At 40.7% G+C, this 13,530-nt stretch overlaps 1 protein-coding gene across 1 annotated transcript in view; it reads left to right on the top strand.

Annotated features, from left to right (window-relative positions):
• Positions 1-10,209, top strand: part of IL18R1 (interleukin 18 receptor 1) — a 34,623-nt gene extending 24,414 nt beyond the window's left edge. Inside the window, 4 exon segments of the mRNA XM_063077837.1 lie at positions 2,582-2,704; positions 7,276-7,292; positions 7,881-8,058; positions 9,803-10,209. Coding sequence (XP_062933907.1) covers positions 2,582-2,704; positions 7,276-7,292; positions 7,881-8,058; positions 9,803-10,209 — 725 coding nt within the window.
• The last annotated feature ends 3,321 nt before the right edge of the window (positions 10,210-13,530 follow it).

Raw genomic sequence — 13,530 nt, 5'->3', positions numbered from 1 at the left:
AGCCCTTGCCAGAGTCCTGTGGGTCACAGTTCCAAGCACAGAATGAAAACACGAAGTTTGTTCCTTTGCTCTCACGGTCATATTCCAATCCCGTGTAGAAACCAAGGGGCCAGAGCAGGGATGCAGGTGAAGCTTAGGGACGCAGGTGCTGGGGGTTGAGGGTCACGGGGGAGGCAGTCAGAGGAGCCTTTGCACACCCCACACTGCACACCCTGAACAGCCAGAGGAAAGTTTGCGGATCAATGTAGGATGAGCCCAGTGAGTATTGGGCATAATTGCTGGCTCTAGCCACCTTAGCAGGACACCTGGCTCGGGGGACCCTCGGGTGTGGTCACTCATTCAGCAAAGATTAACTGCAGCTGCTTCTTTGGGCCAGCCCTGATCTGGCAAGTGGACAGTGGATGACCCTGATCCATGGGTTCTCACCTTTTTCAGTGGCCCACCTGATGGATTGCTGCAGGTCACCCGCCCACACAACCCAGGGCCACTGGCCCAGTAGCCACTCAGAAGTGGCTGAGTCTGGAGCCAAGAAGCTATGCTTTTCAGTTGTCACTGCTCATTCCCAGGCTCAGCCACCAGCTCCCTAGATATGTAGGGAAAGGTCAGGATCCAAGGGGCTGATAGAAAGGGAGAGAGACACAGACAGAGACAGACGTGCACAGAAATAGACAGACAGATGGAGACAGAGAAAGAGAGGCAGATAGAGATACAGAGAGCGAGAAATAGAGATACAGAGACACACATAAAGAGACAGACAGAGGTGTACAGAGAGAGACAGAGTGAGAGAGACAGAGACAGAGACACAGAGATAATAGGAGTGAGATTAGAGACACACACACACAGAGACACAGAGAAACGTATGTACACATAGATGACTGTGCCTTGGCTTTGGTGAGAAATGGAAGGCACAGGGCAGAGAGAACCTAAATGCCAGAAGCCATCCTCTCTTGTCAAGCTGTCCTGGTGCCCATTTGCGACTCACCTAGTACACCTGTTTCACAGCCATCACTCTACCACACACAATAGTAACAACAGCTAACAGTCATTACATGCTGATTGTATGACGGGGCCTGTGCTAAGGTCTTTCTCGGATTTCATTTGCTCTTAACAACAGGCTATAATGGGGGAAGGAACTCACCCAGGGTCCCACAGCAGGTAAAGGTATTGAAACAGACCTGATTAACTCTAGAATCCATGCTCTTACCTTCTACAGAAACTGCTGCAGGTGACCCTCCCACCCCCGGTGATGCCTGTGCCCTGGTCTGTGCACGTTTGAGGGAGGGCCTTCCAAATCAGTTATTTTAGTTGGATCTATGGGCCTTGACTGGATTTTGTGGTGACTGCTTGCCACCAGCCACCATTCCCCTCATCGGTCAGGGCAGGACTGTCCTCGCCCTGCCCTAGAGGCTTCTGCCCTGACCATTTCTCTTGCTGCTGTTCTCACACATGTAGGTTGGGGGATAGGGGTCCCCCAATCCACCATTCCCCCTGGAGAGTGTGCATGCCAGTGTGCGTGTGTGTGCGCATGCGCGTGTGTATGTGTGTGCGTGTGTGTGCGGCACCTTTTAAAGATACAGGCCCTCCAGGCCCTGGCTTTATTCAGAGCCTACTTAGTAAGCAAGCACAGTTGCTCACTTGCACTGTAATGGTTAATTTTACTGGAAAGATCATCCCTAAAACTTGTGCTAAGATGGCAAAAGCTTTAAGCATGTTTATAATCTTTGACCTAGAACCCCCCCACCATTAGAATCTGTTCAAAGAAAATCAGAAATATGGGTAAGTGTATATGCACACATTCATTGAAGCAGTAGGTGTACTTATACAAAATTACAATCAATCTAAATATTGGGATATTATAAATTATAATTTTAATAACCTACTAAATTTATCATATAATGTTTATCATATAATGTTAAGAAATAAGGAGTTATTACCATAGGAACTCAATTAAGTACAAACTTTCAGGGACAAAAAGAAAACCCAGAAAGAAACATTATTACGTTAGCATGGGCATCACCACATTGTGGAATAGTTGTTAAAAATTACTTTATTCTTTATATTCCTTTGAATTATCTCATATTATCCATTATGAATCTACACTAAATCAATCTGGGAAATGTACCTTTTTCTTAAAGGGCACTTTTATACAAAAAAACACCTGCTAACATTCTGACAGCTATATGCCAGGTGCTTCATTAAGTGCTTTATGTGTAATATCTAACCTTCCCCAAACAGCAGCCCTGTACGTGAAGCAGGAACGGTTGTCATCTTCCTGTTACAGCTGAAGACACTAAAGTGTAGGGGCCTCCATGATGTTCCCTACGATACAAAATAATCGGTGGAGCCAGGCCACAAACCTCCATCCAGCTCTTTCTCAAACCATGCTCCTCTATGCGTATTTACGTTCCCAACCCACTGGCTGAGACTGAGTCCCTCTGTATTTCACCCTTGTATCCCACCACCCCAGGAATCCGCACAGGTACACAGTTAAAGGTAAAAGCTGCAACCCCAATGTGATGGTGGGAGATCCTGGTCAAATTTCTTTAATTAATTTTTATGTTTTCTCCTTCCTTTCTAGCAGATGAGGCTGATATCCCAGGCCATGTCTTCACTAGAGGAATGATCATAGCCATTTTGATCTTGGTGGCAGGAGTGTGCCTAGTGACTGTGTGTGTCACTTATAGAGTTGATTTGATTCGTGTGTGCTACCTTTTCTTGTGCTTACTCATGTATTGCTAAGAAATTGTCCTCTAACTGTTTCATGTGTGTTATGTTGTGTCTTCCTAAATGCCTTGTGAGGTCCGTGAGCCCAGGAACTGTATGTCTGAATGACTTGGTACACACACTGCCTAGGTACCTTATACAGTGCATGCATTCAGTAAAGTTTGTTTAAATTGAATTGAACCGTATTACGGCTTGTTACTTTACCCTGGCGGAGGAGGCTGCGTAATGTACCTGTAAAAACGGTGAACTAGAAGCCAAATGATCTGAGTTCTAGTTTCCTAGATCTGCAAGTTTTTATCTACTACTGTGACTACCTGGTGGCTCTGTGCCTCAATTTCCCTATATTTAAAGGTGACCAGAAGTTCTCAAGTTTTGAGACAATTACGGAATTAAAAAAATCAAACTAACCCATTGCAGTAGTGCTTTTTTTTTTTTTATATGTGTGCATTTCTGTATGTACTTGTAAGAAAAAAACCTTCACCTAGCTCACAAAATTTCTGAGAAACTATACAGTGGGAAGTCTGCCTCCCAGCCTTGTGCCTGCCTGTGATTCCCCCTCTTCCCCTCACCAATAGAACATCCAGCCAAGTATAAATACAGATTCTTATTCCACTCCTCCCTTTTAAAAGACAAATCTTGACTTATTATGCATGCTATTTTCAACTTTTCTTTACCTTACACACTCTTTCATATTGCTTTATAAGGAAGTCCCTCATTTTTTAGGGTTGCACAGTATTTTATTTCTTTGGGAGTACCACTGTTCATTAGCCTCCTTTTGATGGACATTTGGGATGTGTTTAATCTTTCATTACTATAAAAGTGCTATCATAGGTAGCTTTATACATTTATTGATTCCTATGCATGCAGTATATCTGAAGCAAAAATTCCACAAATTGAAATTTCTGGAAATATGAAGGACAGATGCAACTATTATTTTTGATAGATGTTACCAATTTGCCCTCCACACTGCCATAGTACTTACTGCTTTCAAAGGACATGAGTAAATTCTTCCCATAGTCTTACCCATAACCTTTTGAATTTTCATCAAGCTGATAGGGGAACATCTGTATATCAGAGTAGTTTTAATTTGCATTTCACATAGCGTGCAAGAGCATAAGCTACTTTTCATTTAAGAGTCTTGTATTTCCTTTCTCAGCATCTCCATTCATATCCTTTGTTTGTTCTTCCACTAGGCTGAAGGCCTTTTATTTCTTTTTATTTATTTCTAGGAGCTGTTCACATTTTACAAACATTAGCCTATTCTCTATAGTAAAAGTGCACATATTCCCAGGTTGTGATTTGTCTCTGCTCATAGTGGTGTGCTATGTGGATGAATATTTTTAATGTACTCAAATATATCTTTTATGATTTCTGGATTTGGGGTCATAAGTACAAATGCCCTCTTTAGCTCAAGTTATAAAGGAATTTTCATATTAGTTTCTTTGGGATTTTTATCAATTCATTTTCACATTTACAACTTTTAATTCAATAATATAAATTAGCAAAGTTAATGAATTTAGCATCGAGCTTGGATGTGTATGTGATGATTTTGCTTTGAGAGAAATGCCTTAACAAACTGGAAAGTCTGTGTTGATATTTTCTGGTTTTTTTTTTTTTTTTTTTTTTTTTGTCCTTTTTTTGTGACCGCGCTCAGCCAGTGAGCAAACCGGCCATCCCTATATAGGATCCGAACCCGCGGCGGGAGCACTGCTGCGCTCCCAGCGCTGCACGCTCCCGAGTGAGCCACGGGGGTCGGCCCATGTGTTGATATTTTCTGAATGGTCTCTGCTTGCATGGACCAGTGTTTTTATCTTAGAACAGGCATTGAATAATTCCTCCCTTTTTGATTTTCAACTAAAAAATATGTTTCCCCTCTCCAGTTGTGTACGACCTGATTTACAGATAATTTTCAATTCATACTTCTTAATTCTTGCTAAAGTAAAAGAGAGAGAGAGAGAGAGAGAGAGAGAGAGAGAGAGAGAGAGAGAGAGAGAGAGAGAGAGAGAGAGAGAGAGAAATCTCTATTTAAAAAATGTTTTATTTGGGAAAACAGATTGCACTCCAGGGCACACACAGAGACCAGGGTGGTCTCCAACATGCCTGAAAAACAAAGAAAGGGTTGAGATTTTTATTAGAAAGAGAAATGCTACATATTGCTTTGAGAGAAGTTCATTGGAACTGGAAAGTTGCGTAGTTAGCAAGCTTTGATTGGTGGGCAAGTAAGCAAAATTAGTCTTAGAGTCATGGCAGGTAGTTTCAGCAGCTATGAGATAAAGCTAGTCTTAGGGCTGCCGCAGGCAGTTCAGCAGCTGGTCTTGCACAGAGTTCTTCTGGGAGCAAGTGCTATGAGCCTTGAGTACTTTTTCCTCCTGGCCCCTTGACTCCAATTTTAGTTTGGTTCTGAGAAGATATAATAAAATGGGCAGAAATGGAGATAGAAGTACAAAAATAAAAACTTTCATTGCAATTTGATATTGCTGTAAAATCTAAGAGTGTGTTCAGTATTAGTTGATAAAGGACTGGTGTTGCGAAAATGGAACAATTTGGTCAGGCTCCCCCCACATTGGAGCCGGTTCAGGGTCGTTTGGTAAACACTGTGTGTGTGGGTGGAGTAGGTGCGCCTAAACAGTGGCACTGCTTTGGCTGGTTTTTACTGCCTCGGGGGGCCTGCCCTGCATGGCCATGTTTTAACAGACCTGCACATTCCAAGGACCGTGTGGCAGGTTGTCTAGCTTATAGACCTGCATGAAGGGGTCTGGTGACCCAGCCTGGAGTGTGAAGGGTTTGTGAGCCAGTCTGTGAATGGGCTTGAGGGATCTGGGAGCTCCAGACCCAGCCCTAGCTTAACCATCGGCCCAGTCGGTGCAGGATTACCAGCAGGTAAAAGAGCTGCGACAACTAGCGTGGTCGCCTAGCTTTACAATTGGTGTCACGAACAGGATTAAGAGCTAGACAATTGGTGCTGTGAGCAGGATACGTGACATTAGCCTTAGCCTTAGCCTCGCAGCAGCCAAGCAAGACAACTGGAAATGAAACTAACCAATTAACTCAAAAAAAAGAAAATTTAAATTAAACCGTGTTCATTCACCACACGTAGTTTGAGAAGCCTCGATCTAACTGACCCCTTCTGTCCCAAATATCCATTCACATGATGGTTTCATTTTATCTATCTATAGATAGATAGATAGACAGATAGATAGTTATATATATATACTTTATCGTTAGCTTTCAAATTCCTCATGTTGAGTACTTTGCTTTGTCAATTCTTAAAGCCACTAAAGCTTTTATTACCTGGATTTAAAATAAATTGTAATATAAATTAGAAGATTTATACTACAAGAAGAGAATTGCTTGATATAAGGAACTTGAAAGCAATTAATAGTTAAAGAAGTAATTTTTCATGGGTAAGAGCAAAGATATATCACATGTAATATAAACCCATATTTGACCAAATTGTTTTCCTGGTTACTGCAATCAGTTGTACCCTAATTATAAGAAAAATGTGCCTTTTTATTTTTATTTATTTTTAAAATCTTTTTCATCTTCATAATTTTATTTCAGTATTATATGCCTTTTTTTGTTGTTGTTGTTGGCTGGCCAATACGGCCAATACCGTGATCCTGGTGTTGTAAGGCTGTGCTGTAACCAACTGAGCTAAATGGCTAGCCTAAAATGTGCCTTTTTAAAAAGCGTGCTCATATTGTTGTACATTTTCGTGCCTGTGGTTGTCACTGACACAATGACAATACTAATGGAAGGACTAGCTTTCACCTAACTGGTAAATAGCTATATTTCACAGCAATCAAAGAGAATTATCCAGGGGACCTACTTAATAATTAAACTAATAACTGGTTTTATTTTTATCAACTTTTCTTACCTTTGATATGCATGTAATTCTGTAATGTTCACCAACATCTCCTATCTTTCATATACATGCAATTCTGCAAAGCAATTGCTTTAAATCAGCAATAGGTCTGACTCGAACTTCTGAACCAGAATGCTGTGTGTAGAACTGAAGAAGCCTATGTCAGAAACAGAAAATGTTTTGTGAGCTTGAATGCTGTTAAGGATATTGGACTGGGCTGTTGAGCATAAGTGATGTGGCACCACAAAGGACATGGACCTAGAATGTTTGTCCTACTAGGTTTTAATAAAGGATCCAATTACAACCATGTAGACTTCAACTCAGTAGCAAATTAATCCCAATAGCATACCCAAGGAAAATCTAACTCCTCTCCCATCTAACCGGTTACCATGGGATAAAGAGAACATTCCCTCCTGCTTTCCTCTTCCTCCACTGATCCCAGTTAAAGTCAATTGTATTCCTTAGGAACTGACCGAAAACTTTCTTTTTTCAGAAAGCATGTCCGTGGGGATCACTCCTTATTCTCTGGCCAGCTTATTTTCTTAGTTTTGTTTGTGTTGTGGTCAGTTTCATCTACGAATGTGTTGCTTGAACTTTTCTCAAGTTGGTGCATTTGTCTGTTTTGTCTTTTCAAGTAAATTGGATGAAGCCAGAAGAGGGAATTGTATGCATTTTTAGTTACCCAGTTAGGAGAATTGTCTTTGTTATTTAGGAAACACATTTTCTTCTGAATTTGTTCCATGAGCCATCTGAATTCTGCTTCGTTATCAGAAATTAAATAGGAGCAGATGTTATGATGATCAGTGAAAACCTTTCAATGGGTCAGAAGTTTTCCTTTTCACATCTAATGTCCTATAAGACTTTAAAATCTCCTAGCACGTCCTCCGGGAACACACTGTTTTAGTGCCTATCATTTCTTCCTCTCCCTGGTGTAAACTTGCAGCTTTTGTTTCCATCTTCAGTTTCTAGGGGGTCATCATGACCTAGAAATTGATACAAGCAAGCCAAGGAGAGAATCACTTTCCACTCGTAGAATGAGGGTACTTGGGGGCTCTTTGGACTTTTATCATCTCTAAATTCCTCTAGTACGCTGATTTATTGCTTGTATTTCTCTCTATCCCTCTATGGTGTTTAAACAGATGCTTAAAAAAATATGTGACTGATTTCTTGGTTAGCATATGAGTTTTGACAATGCTATATTTAACTGTTGTTTTTCAGTGATTCTATACTCATTATTTATAACTTTAACTCAAATTTGTACTTAAACTTTTATTCACACACTAATTAAAAGAGTCAACCTTAACTCCTAGATGGAAAAACATACGGTGCTTTTGTGTCTTACCTGGAAGAATGTGGACCCGAGAATGGAGAGGAGCGTAACTTTGCTGTGGAGACCTTGCCCGGGGTGTTGGAGAAACATTTTGGAGATAAGTTGTGCATATTCGAAAGGGATGTAGCGCCTGGAGGAGGTAAGAAAGGGAATGCCAGACAGAAAACTAGCGGAGATATTGTTTTTAAAAAATGAATTAGTTAGCCTGTTTTCCTTAAAAACAAACAAATGAACAAGGTCCTTTAAACTAGAAATAACCAGGTAAGTTAATCAGGTAACTAACCGGGTAGGTAATCGATAGTGATAAAATGAACTAACTAGTCTGCTTCCAGTAATCCCTTCTCTTGGACTATACATTTGGCTTCATGGTTCTCTGAAACTTTGGGGAAAGGGAATGGGCACTTCATTTTTGGAACCAGATCTGGAGTTGGCATTACCCTGAGGCATTTATCTATAAATGACCCAAAGTAAGTTAAAAAAAAAAAAAAAAAAAAAAGGACAAATAAGAGGAGATTCCCATCAGATCATAGTTATGAAGTTCAATTTTTTATTAATATATGAATACAAATGGCCATAACACATATATTGAAGAAAATTACAGTTAAAATAAAAGAAATTTATGAATATTTCCATGTTTTCTGTGAAGTCTTCAAGAGCAAACATCTGAAGTCTGGTGTCAAATTATTCGGGATACCGATGCTAATAAAAAATGCCAATGTCTTCATCATCAACATGATTCATTCACTATGGCATGCAATACCTGTGTCAAGTTCTGAGCTGGACACTGAAGATATAGCAGCACATAAGAAATGGTGGTGGTTTTCCCGCCTATATTACACATTAGAAAGGGAAAATATTATTCATTAGAAAGACAAAATATACTATACTGTTTAGTAATAAACAACTTCTCAGAAGGAATGAAATGACAAATTGTCAGATGCATACAACACTGTGGCCTTTTTGTGGCAATTCTTTGTATCTAGGAGGCATGCTGTTTAGAAAGCACTTATGCTTGTTTTTACATCAATTTTACTGTATTTCCATAGTTCTCTAGGAGTCACTTTGAAAATAGATTTCTTCTTAGCTCTTAAATGAAAGTAAAGAATGTTTGTATACTCAATTGTAATTAGGTTTGGCTGAAACCTCTATTCGAGAAAGCTCAGAGGTCTAGAACAGGGATCGGCAAATTACCACCCGTGGGTGCAATCTGGCCACCCGCCCTAATTGAAACACAGCCACAGGCATTTGTTCACATGTTGTCGATGGCTGCTTTTGAACTACAGCAGCAGAGCTGATTAGTTGTGACAAAGACAATATGAAATGCAAAGCCTAAAATATTCACTATCTGGCCCTTTACAGAAAGAAATTGCCAATCTCTGGTCTAAAACAATGGCTGGTTTTATTTTGTTTTGTTTTTTAATCTTTAAATTCTGACTTTAGCATGCTCTTCTGCCCATGTGGAGAGGCAGGACAGTATAATCATTAAGAAAATGTACTCGACCTGAGTTCAGATTCTGGTCCTGCCATTTCCTAGCTGTGTGACTCTGGGCAAGTTACTTAACCACTCTGTGCTTTGGCGTCCTTGTCTACAAAATGGGGGTAATAATCATACCTTCTTCATAGGGTCATTGTGATGATTAAATAAGTTAATAAACATAAAAGATTTAAAACAAAATGTGGCACAGAGCAAGTGCTAAGTAAGTATTCATTATTGTTACCTAGGTGATTGTGATAGACATAAAATTGAGAGTAGATGGTTCTTAAAGAAAAACTTAGTGAGGCTAAGAGTTAAATGATAGAAGATAGGACTATGCAAAATGATTTTTATCTCATGCCAACCCTTCAGTTCTCTTAAATTAATACAACATATCTTGCATTTTCAGCTGTTGTTGATGAAGTCCAGTCATTGATAGAGAAAAGCCGAAGATTAATCATTGTCCTCAGTGAAAGTTATATGTCCAGTGAGGTCAGGTATGAACTTGAAAGTGGACTCCATGAAGCGCTGGTGGAAAGGAAAATTAAAATAATCTTAATTGAATTTACATCTGTCAGTGACTTCACGTTCTTGCCCCAATCCCTAAAGCTTTTGAAATCTCACAGAGTTCTGAAGTGGAAAGCTGATAAGTCTCTTTCTTATAACTCAAGGTTCTGGAAAAATCTTCTTTACTTGATGCCTGCAAAAACAGTCAAGCCAGGTAGAGATGAGTCAGAAGTCCTGCCTGCTGTTTCAGCGTCTTGGTCTTCAGCAAAGCGGAACATCAGAAAGAGCGCTAGAGATTCTGGGGACTGAGCCTGTGCATGACAAAGGCTGTCATCCAAAAGATTTAACTCCAGTCTATGAAAATCCTACTCACAGTATGAAGATGAAACGTGTCATGAAGTTGTCAGGGATAAGACTAAATGTTGAGCTGTGGTCACGTGCTCCAGGAAGACCCTGGAATGCAAAAGGAATGCAGCTCCTCTTTCTTCTTCCATAACTGGATGCAGCTGCTCATATTTGATTCCCTGTTCAGCAAGTGGGAGTCTGGGCATGATGCAGAATAGCTTATGCCTTACAAAAAGGGCCCATCTTTAAGAATATTTAATGCTGACAATTAATTTGAACTAGAGGATTTAAGTGTATGGAGAGGCATTTTCTATGAACCAGTGGGTGACAGAGTAACTGTAATGCTGCCTTCCCTCCCCAACAGCTACCTCCCTCTAAACACAGTAAGTGCATGTGGGATGTGGGAGGTGAGAGCTGGAAGGGCTGTGTGAAGAGCAGGGGGGTGAGGAGGGAGCTGCTGTCTGCAGGCTGCATTTAATGCATCCCGGCCATGGCTGCAAGCCAACTATTCTTGGAACCCCAGTAAGACACTGTATGCAGCTTTCTTGTTTGGACATATTTATGGTGTTAAAAAAAAGAGGACCACAGGATCCTCTAAAGAGAAAAGGGAGATTTTATTCTCTGTAAAGAAACAGTCTGCAGACTGGGGAGCACAGACGTCAGCAGGACCAATCATTCTCTGGGTCTTCCACTTTTAATGGTCTAAAACATTTGTTGATTTTATGTAAATTTTTACATCCAGGAGGGGTGCCAGATCATACTAGCCACTAAATAGAAAAAAAAAAAAAAAGGTTACTTGCTTGATTTCTAAAACTTACATATTTGAAATGCCCCCTAGTGTGGAAGTGGCATGGTATGGTGGTGACAGTCCATGGTATGGTGGTGACAGTGCATGGTATGGTGGTGACAGGTCTGGGCTGTGCAGTCCACCCTGAGCTCTAGTCCTGACCTTGTTGCTTACTTCTGTGACCTCTAGAACCTGATCTGATTTCTCTGTGCCTTGAATGCCTCATCTGTAAAATTAGAATTTATAATAACTGTACCTACCTCACAGGGGTACTAAGTGAATAAATACAAGTAACACACAACAGTTCTTAGAACAACAGACTTAACACTCTGCAACTGTTGCTATTACTATTATTGTTATGATTCTCATTGTCATGACTTAGATCAGTTACTTAGCAGTGGACTAAATGGAAGCCAGGGAGCAGGAAGTGGACGCAGATCAAGAGAGAAAGGCAGTCTTGACGAGAGGACATTTGCATAGAGGAGAAGCATGTCAAGAGGGCAGAAGGCATCTCTCCACTGGACGTCTGCTTCTTCTGACACTGGAGACCCATGTCTGCCTCCGCACAGGGAGCCCAGCACTGTGGGCCTTCTTGATGACCTCAAAAGTAATAGCTGTCCATGAAAATCACTGTGATGAGTATCAGCTTAAAGAGAACAGAAAGAGTCGGACAAGTATGAAGCCATCAGTTTGGAAGGCTGGATAGAATATACGGGCACAGAACGAATGTTCCAGAAACGATTAAAGCAGAGACCGTCTAAAACATGTACTAATACTGATAAAGTTCAAAGAATGAGATTTTCTGTGTAAGAAATTAATTTAAATGTTGTAGTGCTTATGGTTTTGTGCACTAATGGGCTGGCTAAAAAAGCAAAAGAATTTAATAACTTAAGTTTAATATGTGGAAGTATATATTAGTGAGAACGTATAATCAAAAGAAATTTTACAGCTGTGATTATAGTCTCTAATACATAGAATGGCTTAGCTTTTCTCCTTTATTTTGCATGCTTTCAAATACATTAAACATTTTGGATTAAGTATATTTCATATTAAATGTGTTAAGTGTATGCATTAAATTTGTGCTTTAAAATACTTAAAATACTTTGAAATACACTAATGAACCATGGGTGTAGTGTCTTTATTTAAAGAAAAATGTCTTTTTAACTTACTTTAATGTTCTAATCTCTCCCTTTCAACATAGATACCCACCTGCTTTGATAAGATATGAGCCATTTAAAATGAAATCCTACATATTTATTTTTCTAATGTCAAATTACTTTGTACCTGCCTTCTTTTTTACCTTCCATTCAGGAACAAAAGAAGATTTCCCTTCCCTCTCTCACAAGGCCACTCAATACCAAATGTAGGGACTTACACATGGTAAGTCTTCACATGCTAGTTAGTTAATGTGTATATTTTTAAATTTTGGTTCAAATACTCCCAACCAAGATCAATAAATAACTTTTTATGCATATGAACATCTTTCTCTTCCATGATTTCAGATGCCCTTAAGATGTAAAGTTTATTTCAGAGAATCAGAAAAACCAGCTCTCTAGGATGTATAAAGAAATACCTCATGTACGTCTATCATGTCCTAGAAGCATTTTCTAGATTAGAGTTATAGTCTCTCAAAGCAGAGAGAAACCTTATGTGCCACATATTCCAAACCCAGGAACCTGAGACACAGTAAGTTCAGGGACTTGATCATAGTTGCACAACTAGCTATGTGACACGGCTGGGACAGAGAGGTGCAGTGTCTCCTTTCTTTATTGCCTGTTGGAAAGTGAGACAGGAGGTAACTATTTTGGAGGCTGCAGGCACTTTTGTGGGGAAAGAGCTTACACTGAGAGGGCCTGTGGCAGGTCCTGCAGAAAGGAAGCAGGCAGCTTAGGACTGGCTCAGAGGAGGAGAGAGGAAGAGGGATCTTCCAGATTCCTTCTAAGCCTTTAGGCTCAGGGTGCAGGGAAAAATAAGCATGCGGGGTCTGTGTAGGATGGAAGCGTGTGCTTGACTGCAGCACGCCCACTCTGCAGCTGCCAAAATACAGGGAGTTAGAACCCCACAAATGTCCTGGCAGCTCGGCCTGGGTTGATGCTGACTGGCTGGCCACTTGGGCTCACCAGGATTCTCAGCAAGGTGTGGGAAGGATGCAGCTACTGACGTGGCTGTCTTAAGTGGGAGCGTTAGCAAAACTGGTGCCAAAGCTGAGTTGAAACATAGGTTTAAATGCTGAGAGGAAAGAACCTGTCACCCTGGCTTGAAGTGCAGCTCTGAGGGATGGGATCTAGGGTCAGAGGAAGCCATCTTTCTGAGCAGGAGCTGCTGTGAGAGGTGGGACCTCTAACAGTGGGGCACTCTTCAAAGAGTGACCAAGCCACAGCCTAATAGGAAATGGCATCTGTGTGCGCTGTGGGTAGGACCCAGGCCCTTCCAGCCCCACCTGTGTGTCACAGTTATAGTGATCACAGTCCCTGCTGGGCGCTTTAAGCCAACACCTC

The sequence above is a fragment of the Cynocephalus volans genome, chromosome 14, assembly GCF_027409185.1.
Source record: "Cynocephalus volans isolate mCynVol1 chromosome 14, mCynVol1.pri, whole genome shotgun sequence".
NCBI lineage: Eukaryota > Metazoa > Chordata > Mammalia > Dermoptera > Cynocephalidae > Cynocephalus > Cynocephalus volans.
This window is presented reverse-complemented; position numbering and strand designations above follow the sequence as displayed.